This window comes from Apteryx mantelli, chromosome 7 (genome assembly GCF_036417845.1).
Source record: "Apteryx mantelli isolate bAptMan1 chromosome 7, bAptMan1.hap1, whole genome shotgun sequence".
Classification (NCBI taxonomy): domain Eukaryota; kingdom Metazoa; phylum Chordata; class Aves; order Apterygiformes; family Apterygidae; genus Apteryx; species Apteryx mantelli.
In genome coordinates, this window is record NC_089984.1 from 42,251,205 (window position 1) to 42,268,267 (window position 17,063).

The 17,063-nt window shown below is 41.9% G+C and overlaps 1 protein-coding gene across 1 annotated transcript in view; it reads left to right on the forward strand.

Moving 5' to 3' along the window:
- Window positions 1-381: 381 nt before the first annotated feature.
- The window catches only part of DOCK1 (dedicator of cytokinesis 1), a 310,679-nt gene continuing 293,997 nt past the window's right edge, over window positions 382-17,063 (forward strand). Inside the window, exon 1 of the mRNA XM_067300378.1 lies at window positions 382-499. Within this exon, the coding sequence (XP_067156479.1) occupies window positions 454-499 (46 nt within the window). The 5' untranslated portion in view covers window positions 382-453. The remainder of the gene's footprint in view (window positions 500-17,063) is intronic.

The window sequence follows — 17,063 nt, forward strand, 5'->3', positions numbered from 1 at the left end:
GGGACTGGGAGCAGAGGCGCAGGAGGATCATTTCCCTCGTTCACTCCTTCGTAATCAAATTATTCCACAGCCCCCTCAGCTGTAGAGATGACCCAGGTTTGAAAGTCAGGAGTTTTCAATCATTAGAGTCAAGGAAAATAGACAAAAGCCGGCGCCGCTCGGCCGGCGAGGCCCCCTACCCGCGGCGGCCCCTCGGAGGGCCGCTGCTCCGGGGCCGCCTCTGAGGGAAGGGGACAGCGGGGCTCCCCCGATCCCGTCCCGGCGGCCCCGCTCCCCCTCGTCCGCAGCCCCCGGCCGCGCCGCGCCGCCAGGCCGCTGGCTCCGCCCGCACCACATGACTCCGCCGTCGGTAGAAACTTTTCCCGTCCCGCGGTTGGAAAATGGCGGCTTAAGGAGCGGGGCTCTCGCATCCCCGCCCGGTCCGGCCGCCGCCGCGGCCCCCTCCCCGGCGCCATGACCCGCTGGGTCCCCACCAAGAGGGAGGAGAAGTACGGCGTAGGTGAGGACGCTGCCGCCGCCGCGCTCCTGCCTGTTGCGCGCGGGGCGCCGGCGAAGTCCGCGGGGGCCCGCTCGGCCCGCGGCTGCCGCCAGCTGCGCTGCGCCGGGGCCGCCGCGCGCGGGAGCGGGAGCGCCCGGCACTTCCGCGCCGCCTCAGGGAACGTCCCGCCGGGCCGGGGCTCCCCCTGCCCGCCCGGCTCGGCTCGGTTCGGCTCCGGTGCCGGGCGCTGCCCCGCGGGGCTCCGCGGCTCGGAGGCCGGGGGCGTCTGCAGCGCCGGGCGGCCGCTTTGAATCGGCCGCGCAAACGGCCGGCCTGCCCCCCCCCCCCCCCGGGGTACCAGTTTAGCTGAACATAACTGGCTTTAAACTTCCTTCTGCTCTTTTTACTTTCTTCCCTAGCAGCAGAGTAGCACACGGTTCCAATAGTGCAGTTAAATATCGTACAGGAAACTTCAGCTTTGCTGGATTCCTCCTCTCGGGCCATCAGGGACCGCTTCCGAGTGCTGTGTGCCCACCCTGCTCCAGGGAGTGTCTCGATAATGTTAAACGCCAGCTAACTTACTCCTTCCTTCTCTTAAGGCAGAGTATTAAAGGTACCGGGGGGGGGGAAGGCTCTTTATTTTGCAGGGAATGAGGGTTTAGCACCGACGGGGGGGTTTCCCCTGCGCACTGCCGCCCGAGAATCCATTTCGTCCTCTGCCTCTTCCGTCCCGCTCGAACAGGGAGGAATTGTTTGCCGCCGCCGCTTAAAAAGTCCCAGTTTTAATTGCACAAAGCCAGACTTCCACGTTTCGGGGGCAGCGTGCTGCCCGGAAGGCCCATCCTGGTGCTGAGGGTGCCTCGCTCCTAACAAAAGCAATTATTAGGGGTTGAAGAGAAGAAAACCTCACTGCTGTGAGAGAGAACGCTTGCAGCGGGGAAGGAAGTAATACGTTGGACTGTTCTATCTGGAAATCTGAAATTTAACTTTTTCTCCCCCCGCCTTGGCTCCTGGAGTCTGTTAAGTGTGAAGAACTGTTTTACTTTTGATGATTTTACAGTTTTATCCACAGCTCAGCCTTGTATATTCAACTTAAGTAGGAGAAAGGGAATTTCTGGGTCTGAGTAGAGCCCAAATGAATTTTAGGAACTAATTTTAAATTAAGTTTTTATGTCCCTAGAAAGCCAGAGCGTGATTTCTAAAATGTCATTTCCATGTTTACGCTCATTTTACTAGCAAATCCTAGCTACCCAGTTAGATTTTCTGGGAACTCTGAGTAATTTCCATGTTAAGGATTCAGTAAAAATGTAAGGTGGCAGAAATGCTACAGCTGGCAGTGGCTCATTAAGTATTGCAAATATGTGCTTTATATTGTATGATAGGGTATTTTTGAAGTGTTGAATGATGTAAGGAATATTGTAATTTCGTATATACTCGTCTTATAAACCTAGCTACTCTCAAGCGCAGGTACTCTGTACTCTTTTACTGTGATTGAGCAGGTTCTTGAGACCTGGCTTTCCAAGAAAGCCATGTCTTAGGACTGCTTTGGAAAGGGCGAGGGAATAAGTGTATGGGATAGTTAGTATATTTTAAAATATACTTTAAGTATATTTGGATATCCGGTGTGGAGAATGACGTGTAGTAAGAGACCTGTACTTAAAGAAATATAAAATCTTGGTTTGCAGTTCTGCAAAGCACCAGGTTATTTTTGCGTTGGAAGTCTTCTGAACTCTTGAGAAGGCTCAGAGAGATGGTCAATCTGTATAATTACTTTCTTTGTCCACAGCTCTTGAGAGAAGTTTGTCATGGTTTCTTACAGTAGTTTTTTGGTTTTTCTCTATAATAGTTTCTTTTTTTTTTCCCTCCCCCAAGTTAGCTGTGAGTGATGATCCCTAGTTACATTAGGGATGAACTTAGTTACGTTCTCTGATGAGCTGCAGGGGTGTGAAGTTGAAAGTAGACACAGCGTTGCTATGAGAGGAAAATCGGATTTAGAGACAATGAAACATAGCTATTTCATTTGCCTTCACTATCCTGTTAAATGCAGATTTTGGAATGGATGTCCTGTTTTCTGTGTCACTGAATCTCCTAGGGAAGATTAATATTCCATTTGGTTGCATGTGTTTTACACGTCTTTTACACGTAGCAAACAAGGGCACTTCTGGGCATTGCAAGACTTCTGGTATTTCATTTTTGTGCTAGATGTGAAAACTTAAGGGTTGGGGGGAATTGATAGAGCAGTTACGCAGTCACAGGACAGAAATGGAGAATATGTGATTAAGGTGAACCCCCTCATAAAAGAGTATTTTCTTCCTAAGTAGTTGCAATGACCAGTCCTGGAGAAGTGTGGTTGTATAACTGACAGTGGAACAACATTGTCTGACAGTAAGATGGGAACATCTGTCATTTTGTAAATAGGATTGTTGATTGAACTGCTGTCTTAATGATACATGTATACAAGTTGTGTAAAGCAGAAATAATAATCAACAGGATGGTGTTTTTTTGGTCGTGGGTTTTATTATTTATGTTGCTGTTGTGGGAGCTCAGAAAAGTGTGTGTGTGCATATGTACATATAAATGTTTTTGTTGTTTTTGTTTTTTTCCTCTTTGGCTTGTGTGTTGTGTGCATGACTAGTGTTGGTAACATCTCAAGTTCCAAAGACTTGCTGTCTGCGATATACTCGGAATAAATAATTGTTACCTATACTGAAACAGGATACAAGTATTTTTAGAAATGCTAGTTCTGCTTAACCAGCTTCATCTTATAATGTGGGATTTATGAATGATGCTGAGTGTCCAGTAAATCTACAAACTAAACTTATTGTCTTAAAATGAGATGCACTATAATGTGATGTGTAAACATTATCTCAGAGCGCAGTTGTGTGACTCAGCCTTGCTTCCTGCAAGAATTCGGTGCTTGGTATGGGGGGGGAGGTTGGATGAGGAATGGGTGTGGATGTAACAGGATAATATAATTATTTCATTTACATGAGAGCCATCTAAAATGGAAAAATGATCAGCTTAACTGAAGTAGCTTTTCTCCTCTCCCGGTGTTTCTTCTTCATGTATAAGTTTAGTTATGTTTTTCACATTTCTTCCCATGTTATTTGAAAAGGCATGTAATATTGTTGAAATGTGACAGTCTTTGGATGGAGGCAGCCAAACGGGTCTATGGCTTTCTGAACTGTAACATTAGAGGCTTTCAGAAAGTCCCAGAAGTTCCTTATGTCTGCGGTTTGCCCTTGGTGTTGTCCCAAGTGGCTGTGGAATATGGCTACGTAGTCTTTCATTTCATGCGTTCACTTTGATGTGAATATTGTAATTTTGGTGTTCTCCCTTATGCTGATGGAGATGAAATATAACGAGCTCCAGTAGGAGGTCTGTGAGCCTAACTAGCACTTCTGGAAGTTACTAAATTCACTTTCTGTTGTTCCATCTCAGATTTCCCTTGGACTTAAAACTGGGGTAAGAGGTAGAAATGGTGCTACTATGGTTACTTCAAATGTGGTATTTAAAAAGCCTTTTTGTTGAAAAGTCTGTGCAGGTGTGGAGTAATTAGACCACCACTGTGGTGTGTGGTGTGGGTGGTTTTGTTTGTTTTTTTTTGTACTAAGTCAGTGAAGGCTCTGCCTCCTCAGGAAAGGTGCTCGGGTTTTGGACTGTTTTATAAATTCAGAGTCCTGATCAAGGAAGGCTGGGTGTCTCTACACAGAGCTGTACTGAATATTATTTCAGGACAGCATGTGATGTCTGGATAAGTGCTTCCTTATGCCGTTTATTATTTAGGTATGCCGTAGACACTAGTGTTTTTAAAATAATCTAAACATCTATGACCATATATGTATAACTGTTGCACTTCTGTTCTGGCACACGGAGGTGCTCTCAAGCTTTCCCCTGGGTAGGCAGGGTACTAGGGGACGCAATGAGGAGCTGGTGGGCTAAGTGAGCTTCCTGAGGTTGTGATGCGCAAGTTTTGCAACCGGAGTTGTGCTCCTGCAGCAGCTCTCTGAAATGGGGGGTAGGAGTTCGGCGGAGCAGTGCTGCTGCGGAAAGTTTTGGCAGAATCCAGTAGTTACAGTCTGCAGATGCTGCATCCAGTATTTGCAAGTATCATGCAGATGCTGGGACTGGTGGCATGTGGAAAGTCTCTTACTAGTTTAGTGTCAGAGTTGACGAGCTTGTGTTTGCATATTCTTAAAATAAAGAAGAAAAGGGTTTGGGGAAGTGGGGAAAAAAGGTACATCTTAGTGGTGCTGTTTTGTGAGAGAAGTTTTCATTTCTTTGACAGGATGAACTGTGATAGTTAACTTTATGCTACTGGTTATGGTAGGCCTAAGCCACGACGTGTCCAAAACCAGAGGAGTGAAAATGTGTATGTAATGTTTAATGTTGTAGTACAAGACTGTAGGTTTTCATTTAATCAAGGTTGATGTCTTACTATGCTGATGTCTTTCTGTAAGGTAATAGCACCTTATGTGAATTAAGGACATGCTTAATTCGCATAAGCGAGCTTTCCAGAGTGTTATTTCTTTAGCACAGTACATATGTTTTATTAATGAATACTTGGTATGATTCAAAATTTCTGTGTACTTGAGATTCTCCTGGAAAAGGGATACATACTTTAGATGCTCTTTCATTGCTAAAAACTTAAAAATCCAACTACATGTTATCCTTGGTTTAAATATATGCATATCTATCTATCTGTATCTATGAAGGTAAACTTTTTGTTGTGGAAATAGTATTAAATTGTTAAAAAAGTCTGGCTTCTTTTGGAGTTACTTAATGCTCAAGATATCATTAAGTTATGGAGACTAATTATTTTCTTACAATAGGATGTCTGTAGCGTTTAAGTTGTGTTGCAGTAATAAATGTCAGGACAGAATTTTGAAAGGATCTGCAAGAACTGCTTCAGGTCATCTTCTGTTACTCAGATCCAGTGCTGCAGTATTTGCCATTGTGTCCTAGGTAATAACAGATACTAGCATTTTTCCTCATTTATTTTATCAAGAATTTATTTTTTGAGAAAGCTCATGCAAATTGCTAGCCCTAGAAGCGGCCTGCCCTGATTATAGTTTTGTTTTGTGCTATCTTAGAACGCCTTTTAATGCCCTGCTTGCTGAAGGGATGCGTTCCTGTGCTTTGCCTTTACTGGTGACATGCGAAGGATGTGCGAGGTCCTGGTAAATGAAGTATACTTGTTCCCAAATGAATGACCTTAATTTGACTGTAGGTATGTGCTTGATTATGCTCAGTTCCTAGGCAGCCCGTATTGCTCTCTGTCAATGAATGACCCTTGTTGCAAGCAACAGATTGGAGAGGGATGAACACACTGGACGAGTGGACACGAGTGTGTTTACTTCTTTGTTTATTTTCTTCCAGGTCAGAGACAAAATTAAAACCAGTATAGTTGATTTTTGTAGGGATTTACCAGAAATACATTTTCTAATGTGCTATTAGAGAAAAATAAGTGAGAAACAGTATTTATTAAAGAGTGCATATGTACTTCCTATGTGCTGTAGCTGTTAATGCTGTATTTATTTTTAATTGGGACATTTTGGCTCTTGGGCCCTTATGTGTAAACACTTAGAGATGTGAGAAGTATTAATATCTGCTTCAGTTTAATGGAATGGCCGCCTTATGACAGAAATGCTCTTTACCCAAGTGTCTTTATTGCAAACCATTCCTGTGCTTTATAATCACCTGTGAAAAATCTTTGAGGTTCACAGTGGAAACAGTTAATAAGCAATGTGACTTTATAGAGGCAGTAAACTAGCCAGACCTTCTTTCAAATGAGTTTAATGCACATCTGGCTGGAAAGGTTCTTTAAAATTTTTACAAAAGCTTAAAAAAATAGTTGTACTTTGATCCTGAAAGATAGCTTGTGGCTTCATTCTATTATTCTGTTATAAACTATTTGGAGAGGGCACATCACCCACTTCTGGTAGGCAGCCGCCTATGGGAATGAAATAGCATCTATTTAGAGAGTAAGTTTTCAATCAGTGTAAGAGTTTTTCCACTATTAAGACACTTGTTCCTGCAAAATAAAAGGGAAGGGGAATTTTCATATAACCAGGATTTACACATCCACAGGTATGAAAGTGACAGTAGGACAAGATACTCATTCAGGTTGGTTTTGGTTCATTTTTAATCTGGGGTGGGGGAGAAGTGTTTCTGAATTTCTGGCTTAATTTCAAGTGGTACCCTAGTGGTTTTTCACAGCTTTTCTATTTGGGTACTTGTCTTGCCATAAGTGTTTAATTTAGGTGCGTTGCTACAGTCCTGGTTTTAGACCGACTGCTTGCCATACTTGGCACAGCTTTTTGTGTTTATCAGTGTGTAGTGAATGCATCTTCCTTGGTGCACAGGGAGAACTTTCAGGAGAAGGGGGAAGTAAACCGAACACAGTTTAAAGTCAAAACAACGTGTTCTCTTCAGGAAACTTGTCGTTCAGCTTGCAGCCACAGGCATAAGCATTGCAATAATTGTTTTCTGAAATACATGCGTTGCTGGAGTTTGTCCAATGTTGGCTGTGGACTGCATGCAAGATATGTTTTGTGTGTGGTTTTTTTTTAAATCCGGATATTTAGTCCTTTAGGAGTGAAGTTCAATATGTTTTGTTAAATACCTATAATTGCGTTAACTTTAAATAGCTGAAAGGTGATATGTGTTGATGAATTGAAGCTCAAGTGAGGAAATAGCGCAGTTTTAAAGTTTACTCTGTTAAGGAAGTGTCAATTTTATTTGTTATCTTCTACTTGCTGTAAGTCTGAAACGTTTTATAAAGGTTCGCTAGCAGCTAGTAGCAGTCTCTGTGAAATACATGGTCTTCTCTTCTGTACAAGTCTTTCTGTTCCTTGATGGGAAGACGGAATATTGATAGCTTAAAAAATTAGCATATGATTTTGTAAGCTTGAAAGTATTTTTAACTCTGTTTTCTAATCTATGGTAGATACCAAGTCTATTATAACAGCAGTTATTTGAATAGTGTTTTAATGAAATCCTTAATGAGTTATTGAAATATTTTCCTCCTCTAGCTTGGAGGAAAACTGAAGTCTTTCCCTATCTAAATTAAAAAAAAAGTTTTTAAATAATAATTTTAATAATTTTGAAACTTTATCTACATTTTAAGCTGTAGTTATGGAAAACATTTATATATTTATAGTATAATTTGATTTATCTTCCCGTATTTATGCAGTTTGTGTGTTAAAGCTGATTTCTGGTGTAAAGACTTCTGTAATAGAAGCAGCAGCAATTACTGAATTTCAGTTTTATCAGCAAACTATGGAATATCTGTTGAAATATATTTCCACTCCATATAGCTTTAACTAAACTGAAATAATTATGTTGAGAACTACTATGTGTAATCATGTATCCATTTACATAACAAAACAAACAGATGGATGAATAACAGAAGTAACTATGGGCTGTGATATTTGAATTTTGGGATTTCTGGGATGGTATAGTATTTCTTAGTATTGGTGTTTTTATTTAGGGTACTGATTATTTTAGCTCAAACACTTTAGGAAGTGGATTTTCAGAGGTTTGTGATGATTAACTTTTTTCAGAGGGTGTTAGTGTAGCAAAAGGTTTCTCCCTTACCAAGTCCGAAAGACAAGCACGTCACCTGTATAGTATTTGCTGCGTGATGTACGGACACCGACTGGAGCGGAAACCTACGCAATCACTGGGTGTGTTGGTAGACACTTGGCTTCTTGCGGCGCTCTGTTGTCTGCGCCTTTGCTAGTGCAGTAGCTTTGGTGCTTCTGTGTGTCGCTTTAACTTTTTTACTATGCAAATTCATACTGAGTTTGAAAACCTGCTTGAGTGGATCTCAAGTCAAGCTGTGTGCGGCGGTTTCGGAAGCATGCTGCAATAAGGTAGGAGTACTTGAGAGACTTTATGTGCTGAGAGTGTCACTGGTGGAATTGAAGAGCATATTTTTCCCTTGTGTAGGAATCTAACGGTGGAAATGATAAATTCTTAATTGATTACGTGCAGAGGTTTGTGGAGACAAAGCTCCTGAATGGCTTTGAAAAGTGACATCTGAAAGTCCAGGTAGGCTCTTGGGATTCGTAAGAGCATATGAACCGTGAAATGCCAAGGCCTCGTGCAGTGTGAAGTACCTGAGAGCCCCTCAAAGCATCTAAATACCTCTTGAAAGTCTGGCCTTAGGTCTTCTGTGTTCAGTCCGCATGCATCTTCTTTTGCTCAAAAGAAAGCACAGAAATACTGACATAACTGGCTTTGAAATTGAGTGTAATAAAATATGTTTAGGGAATGTAGTTGAATGTGTGGATTCCAGGGGGAGGTAACTGGTGCTAAACAAGCAGCTAATGACACCAGATTAATATCCAAATCTGCAAGCTGTAGGACCTTGACCTGTACTCCTATAATGGAAATTGCTACATGTATGGAAACGGGGATGGGGGAAAACACCAAGATGGCTGGTGGTAGTGGTGGTGTGTGTTTGAGATCCCTGAATAAGGCTAAAGGGCATAAGTGGAAGGGAGCAGGGATGGGAGGATCATCCGTGCTGAGATGCTCTCCCTGGGTCTAGCAGCACGCCTGCTCCCAGCTGCAGCAATCTTTTACGTAGTCACAGGATCAGCCTGGCTGGTCTGCAGGAAAAGGTATTGGCAGGAGGGAAGGGGTTCGGTGGGTATACTTGGGTGGTTTTGTTAGGAATTAAGTGGTCTCTGCTCCAGTGTAGTAGGTGTATACAGCCGTCTGTGGGCTGGATATCAGAAAGGAGGTGAAATGAAAGCAACTGGTAATGTAAAAAAAATATTCCTGTGGTGGACCTTGAAACAGGAAATATCTGAGTACTGAGCCAGGTGGAAGTAGCTGATGATACTTGAGTTTCCAAGACTCAAAACACAGACGGTGAACAATAAAAAGGATGCACGCTTTCAGAAATCTGCTGTGCATGTGACTCCAGTGAACAAATCATGACTCATAAATGACTGCACATTATCAAGGTGACTGTTTGGAATGTCTGATAAATACTTTCTCATAAAGGAGAAGTTGCATAAGAATTTTAATGACTAAGTGGAAATAAGGTTAAGCATGTTATTCAAGTCAGGGAAGTTATAGGTAAGGATGTGAGTGAGCCTTTAAATGTTTTCTCTTGACTAAATATTAGGTTCCTCTTCTAAAATATGAGCGTATAAATAAAAACTGACATCATGATGTTAAGGAGTGGAGTTCTTTTATTTTTTATTTTCTTTCCTTGACTGGCTTAGGGTCACATGGGAGCACGTTACCATTTTTGCTGCTCTGTGTCAAAAAGTCTGACTCACTTCTAATTCAAATATGTAGAGAATAGTACTTATATTTGAGTCTGTTGTTTGCCCTGTGTGATGTGAAGAAACAGTGATGTTATCTGGTGCCCAGCCTCTGGAGCCGGTTGCTGAGCGGCCTCGTGGCTTTGCTGGGCTCTGTATCTACCAGTGCAACGCATTGTTGGCAAAATGTGATTGTGATACAGAATTGCCTAAAAAAGCATACAAAAGAGAAAAAAAATCAGGAAATGAGAAGCTTTCTTGTACAATTATAATGTCATCTGCTTTTGCTAATGATTGCCTAGCTTTTTTCTTTATTCTCACATTTTGTTTTTCTTGTACACAAATACCCACCAGTTTTTTGCAGGCACTGACTTACCTCTTGTTTTAGCTCTTTTCATCCTTACTTAAATTCCTTCCTTACCGCTCACCTAGCTACCATATTTCACCCTTTGTGTTGAATGGAAGTAGTGTTTGTCTTTGGGGAGTTGTAACTGGGGGAAGATGGAAAATGTGTTAGAGCCGCTGTCCTCTTTTCCTGCAGTAACCAACCGTAAACCCCGTTTGCACTCTTACAGTATGTGGAGGGTGGATCATAACACCAGCAGAATACACGTGCACTAAATACAAACCCTCGTTCAACTTGCGCTGTTCTGCTAAATTCCCTGTGCTGTCTGCCTTTTGCTTTTTAATTTCTTTCTTGTGATTTGTGTTGTGTCCTTTGGTTTGTAGCCTTTCTGGTGCTGCTTTGACCAAGAACGTTGGCTGGAATAGATTTGAGATGCTCTGTTTTGTTTTGTTTTTCCCCTCTCTGGGGTGTTTGTTCTGCTTCTGTGGAATCGTGTCTGAAATTTCCAGTCTAAGGCTAAGTGGTGCAACCAAAACAATAGTTTTACTGATAATATTGTTCATAAGCCAATTGAAGCCTGAGTGGTGTGTGGGTTTAGCTTAGTTTTGGAGATATTTGAGCTTCCCTGCAAAGTTAGAGTTTTTCTCTAGCAGGTATGTCTTTGGTGTGGCAGGATCTAACTTGGCCTCTTTCACTTGACAGCCTGTCAGCGAGATGCCTCTAGCTGTTGTCTGGCTTCCACCTGTATGTGACCTTGCTTAAGTCTTTTGTGCGCTTTTCTTTGTGTCTCTTCTGATGCTGCCAGTTAATTGTCAGGCCAGGAGAAAAAGACCTTTTTGTCCCAGACTTGCTGGGAAGCGCACAGCAGTAGGCATAAGAGCAGCTCACGGCTCTGCAGAGTACTGGAGCTCTGCTCACAAGGACAACAGCCGGCATTAACCCTTTTTAAATGAGTTGTTATTGACATATGACAGAGCACTGGAAGGGATTGAAGCAGAAGGTGAAGATCTTTCCCCAAACTTGCAGTTGCTAGGATATTCTCATGGGAATCATTCTTGCTCACAAGTTATGTGCCTGGAGGTGACATTATTGTGGCGGTGAGATTTCTGAGGCAGTCTGTGAGTCAAAGGGGGAAAACGGCAACCCCAAAGCCTTGACAGAGTGCCAAATATTCTTTCGGTATTTAGTATATTACATTTTGTTTATATTTGTCAGTCTTGTTCTTATGTGTTTCATTGTAACAAAGAGTCTTAAGAGGATTCAAAAAGGATTAAACGTTTATATGGATAATGGGAACATCTGCAGTTAGATTAGATTGGGTTGTTTTAATCCTGGGCATTACAGTCTTAAACAGCTCAAGGACAAAGTTGCTGGTGGACTAGAGCTTTTTTCCTGTGCTGGCTATTATGGTCTGCAATAAGTTATTCGTGTTCCTCTAAAATTCTGATCGCCGGGCATTGAATTTTGGAAATTCCTTTGGTCTTATCTAGCAAGACCCCTTTTCTTGGAAACGACACTGCTGTGATGTAGGTGCAGGTAACGCACACGCAAGTCTTAATGCAATTACAGTGAATCCTCAGTTAGATTGATGCTTTCCTATAATGATCCGGGAAACGCTGAGAAGTTATACATTTAGTCAGTGTACGCTGCCTCTGTTCAACAGTGACTGCTGTAGCTAACCTTTCTTTATTACTCAAGTTACGAAGAGTGAATAGTGCCTCGTTGGCTAAGTTTTAGTGGAAAAAAATTTCTTTGAGAAGCAAGTGAGTCTTTGCCTAAACTGACTTGCTTTAACTTGTGTGTAGTGAATTCTGCTGCTGAGGATCCCTCGAAAAAGGAGGGGCAGAGTGGTTAGCTGGATATAACCGGATGAGCATATTTTAGAAGAGACTTAAGAGAATTTACTCAGTTATGATGCTGTTTACATTTTTAGAAGTTTTCTGTGGATGCAGCTTGTGTTTGGCTTTGAGTTTCTAGACAAATTCATTCTTGAAATGATTTATTAAAAGGTTTTATCAATAACTTTTGCTGTAGAAGAGGCCTCTGTTTATTTACTGAACTGTGATAACTTTGTGCCAGTGATTTTAAACTGGTCAGATTGGTGACTTATTTGATCAAATGTGGAATGTGCAGTTTGGACTTCATGCAGCGATTAGGCTCTTACCATGCACGTACGCGACCCCGTGCCTGAACGCTAGAAGAGGCTTTAGTGCTGTTAGGCTGTGAATATCTGAAATGCTGGGAGAAACGTGTAAGCCCTTACAGCGTGGGCCTGATACTATCTGTAACACAGTATGCTGATCTGGGAACTGTTCTTAGGAGATAAACTCTTTAAGATTAGAAGTTCATGTATTATGTTTGTGTAACAGTCTCTAGATGCTTCTATCATATATTTTCATACTCTTAGGTAAATATAAAAATATTTTTTCACAGGGGAAAGGGCATAATTGAATAGCAGCTCAAGTGCTGATAAGATACTGATAGTGTTCAAAAATGACTGGGTCAACTTACTAAAAAATAAAATGTAGGTGAACGTTTGAAACCTTGAGTTCTGCCATTGCGTTTCCTTTCTTATTGCGTCTGCATGTCATGGGCCTTTCTGTTGCCATCTTTAGATGCAGCAGCGCTGTCTTACGCAAAACGTTAATGGACGAGAAACTACTTTTTGGTATAATGTGTGTGTTTTTATTGTGTGTGCGTGTGTGTTTTTTTTTTTTTCTTCAGAACGCTTAGGGCTCCTAATTGAGAGGAATAAGTTGGATTCCTCCATTAAAATGGTTCAGATACTCTCTTCCTTCAACAGCCCTCCTGTCTGCAGCATGTGAGCTGTGGAACCGCATGAGTCTTTCAGACTTTGTCTCTTCAGTCTTTCATTTTCTTTCTGAAGTAATTGATTTAATAGCTTTTAGCTTTTCGAAATTTAACTTGAAATGAGTTATATGTGTGTGTATGTATATGTGTGTATATATATATATGTTGGCTAACATAGCACAATACTAGTCATCAGAAGAGTGTACATTGTGTGCTAATGCTTTACCTTTTTCAAGCAAATAGTTGGAATAATGCTGGGAAGAGAACATACACACCTGATCTCTCTTCTTAGTATCATGTTTTAAGAGATAAGCAAATAATGTTACTTGCAGATTTCCTGCCCTGATGACTTTATCATCCCTGGTGAGTTGTTCTGTAGATTAATTTTATCCTCTGTGACTTGGTTTTGCAGCTTGAATTTAAGTTTCAGTGCTTGATTCCTTAAAATTCAGCCGTGTTTTAGTGGCACAGTAAAAAGGTCTGTCCCTATAACTCACTCAACATCAGGCATCTGATGTGATAATTGCTGAAATTAGTGGGTGGTAAGAACACTTCAAAGACCAAAACAGGTTCTGCATGAGCCCTTTATTTCTGTCTCTTACCAGAAAGCCCTGGCAGGTGGCTGACTTCTAGCATTGCATGATGAGTGACCCGTTGTACACAAACAGAGTTAAATGACTGGAAAGGACAGGAGTCACTGTGCAAAGGTGGAATGAAACAGTATTTAAGATGATTTCTTCTGAAGTGACTGGTTAGAGTAATAGTGACCACTTTTGTTTGTTGCACCCCTTTGTGCTTTAGATCAATCTTGGAGCCTTCCTTGCTTTTCCTGCCCCTGTGCTATCTTGGTCTTAAACCTAGTCAAAGTGTAGAGAAGTGAATAAAGACAAAGGTTTGTAGGTGTAGTGGCACTGGTTTAAATTATGATTTGAAGTGTAATTGGTGCAAAACCTGTGCTTCAGTTGCTCGAAGGAGTAGCTTGTTTTGTTTGCTTGAGCTGACAGGGTGTAGATTTAGGTTATTTAAGCAGAAATTAACTTCTCAAAGTGAAAATGCACATCTTTATAGTGCTGAGCAGGTATTTAAATCAGTTTTAAACATATTTAAAGTGAAACTGTGTAGATATAACACAAAATGCTTGCCAGTTGTTGCTGGAGGATGGGAGCCTCATGCAGAGCATGTGGGTTAAGGTAGCCTGGAGATGATGATTATGGAGGTGGAAATGGTTGCTTCCACACGCGCGTGAGCTGAGGAGGTGGCTTTTGAGATGCTGCTGCTTGGGCATAGGCACGTGGATGCCTGCAAAGCCTGCGGCGTCTGCCCTCGCCCCAACGCAGTGTAAATCTTCCCCGCGGGAGCTTGAGTTGGAAACCTTCATTACGGGCTTTGCAGTTAGGGTCCCCTTTCAGCTTGCCCTCTTCTGTGTCTGTCTTCTATTAATGTGTCTTCTAGGACTTGATGTCAGCGTGTTTACTAGCCTGTAGACAGCAAGTTCAAGAATAACCTATGCTTTCCTGTTTTGTTAAGTGAAGGTATGATAGTTAGAAAATTACTGCTGGGTTAGTGGCAGTTTAAACGCTCTAGTAACATTAATATACATGACTATCAACAGTGTTTTTAAATACTTTGTTCAGGTTGTTACGTTTAACAAGTAAGGCTTTATAGCCTTGAGCTGTTCTGAATTAACAGGGATGGTTTTGAGAGTTGAAGGAATCGGGCTAGCATTTACGATGATAGCTTCTGACTTTATTTAGATATACTGAGGTGTTTCCTAACAGTGGAGAATGGTACTTGTTGGTAGTGAAAGATCCAAAGAATGGTATTTGAAAGCTTTGATATTTGCCTTTCTCATGTTCATTTGTGCTGTGTGACAGGTTATTGGGTTAAATCAACTTAAATTATGCTAGAGAAGGTTTAAGAACAATCACAACTTGTATTAAACTACGAGTTAAGTGTTGCAACTATAAATTTAGGTTACTATTGAACAAAAATGTGGGGATTTTGACTTGTGTAAGCAGACCTTTGAACTGTTACTCTGCTCCTTTTTTTTCTTTTTCATACTTCTAGGCCCTTTCCATGTTTGGTTTATGGAGAGGGTAACACTCGTTACTGGGTTTTTAAAGAGCAGTAATCCTGCATCGATTACGTTTTCTCTTATTTCCGCAATGAACGTACAAATCAATGCAAGTTAAAAGGAGTCTCCTTAGATGGTTACTGGTTAATTTCTGAGGATACGCAGAATTCCCTGCATAACAATGCTAGCAGGAAACCACGTTGCTCGTAAAAGGGATGGATCGTGAGAGACTGCATCTCTGAAGCTTCGAGTGTGGCAAACAGTAACTCTTTGTTGAGGTTAGCTGCCAAGCCAGTTCCATCACTATTCTGAAAGCGGCACGAGTCATGTGACTCTGTATTGGTTTGGAGGAAAAACAATTTTTCCCTGTTTTTGCAAAATGCTGCTCTTATCTTTTGATGCGTGCAGTGTTGTTTTACTAGCTTCTATAGCTACATTTTTGCATTAATTCTGGTGTAAGGAGCTACTTCAGAATAACATCACGTAGTTCCTATTTCTGCAATAGCCTAGCTGTTGTGGAAAAAGTGTTGTTGGGTCAAACTACAGCTCTTAGCAGGTAGTTCTTGCCTCTGACTATTATTTCTAAGAAGCCAGAACCAGTTCTTCAGGGATTATTTGACTGCGGATCCTTCTTCTGTAGTTCTTGTTGTTGGAGACAGCTTGAAGGACTGCAAGTAAAGATTAGCAGAGTAAGGTTTGATGTGTAAAAAAGCTTAAAACAGCATTTCCTTTCTTCCCCACTCCATAAGCTTTCCTGGAAAAGCAACTTCTGTAGGAGTTCTCCCCCCACCCTTGTAGGAATACTGAGAAGGAAGAAGAGTAGGAAATGGAAACTTCTTTCCATCACCCCATTTTCTTCTTGCTTTAGGCTATTTGCTTTGCATCATCAACTCTATGTTGTAGTGAATGGTGTCTTGCAGGGGCCGTTTTTTGCTAACAATTTCTGCAGTAGTGTGAGAGCTGTTTTATTGTGTTGAACTTGATTTTTATAGTCCATTGAAATGACTATTAAAATATAGCTGTGACATTAAGCTTGCTGCTGCACTGCTGTAGAAATGCTTAGTAAAAGACATCCTCTCTGCAAAATTATGTTCAGTGCAATAAAGACCTGCTGCAATGGCAAGGGAAAATCTTGAAGAAACACAGCTGATGCTTCAGACATTCTCTGTCTTCAGAAGGAGCTAAAATGAGTGGTGTGTGTGGTTTTTTTTTGTTTTTGTTGTTGGCCAAAACCTTCATGCAGGTATAGCTGGACTTCATTGGTTCTGGATTTTGTGCAGCAGCAGAAGGCTGGAAAATGTGTTTTCATAAATGTTAGACCTGTGAAGATCCTGCTTCATCCCATGAGCAGCCAGTATTGAGGGACTTGCTGTGTTCATGATCCATTACTGATCTTCCACCCAGCTAGTATAAAAACTGCTGCTTCAAACAGTTTGGCACGTTATAGACCCCACTTGAACACCAAATTGGTAACTTGTGTTTGGGCAGGCTTTTACAGTAGTAGTGTTTCTGCCATTTTAGCCTGGAGCATGGGATTGGAAGGGACTTTAATGGTTTGCCTGCTTTGCAGGCATGACTCTAATCGTCCCTTTCATAAACTGGTTTTAGGATAGAGCTTGTTAGGTTTGGGGGTCTTTGTAGCTGCCTCTGTGTTTGGAAGGATAATCTTGAACTGCACTGCTCTAACTGGGATCCTCTAAGGCTGCAGTTAAAGTCAGTTTAAGTTGCTGTGACCCTGCCTTGCCTGGCCAGACGTTGCTGCCTTCTCCGTTCCGTCAGTGCTGTTTCTGCCATCGCTCCGTGCATCACTTCAGGAGTGCAGATATCCTGCAGGAAGAGCAAGCGGTTTTTGAGCAAGCGGAAGCCCTTGCAGCAGGTCCTGAGGGGTCAGATGAGCACCGGTGCTGGCACAAGGGAGAGGGCTGTAACGTGTGGCCAGAGGCAGGGCCGAGAGGAACGGGTGGGGAGTTGTAGCCGTGCCAACTCAGTAACTTAGTCTTTTGTGGAAACTCAGTCTAATTATATGGCCTAACCTTTACTCCTGACCAGTTTACATGCATTTGATCCCAT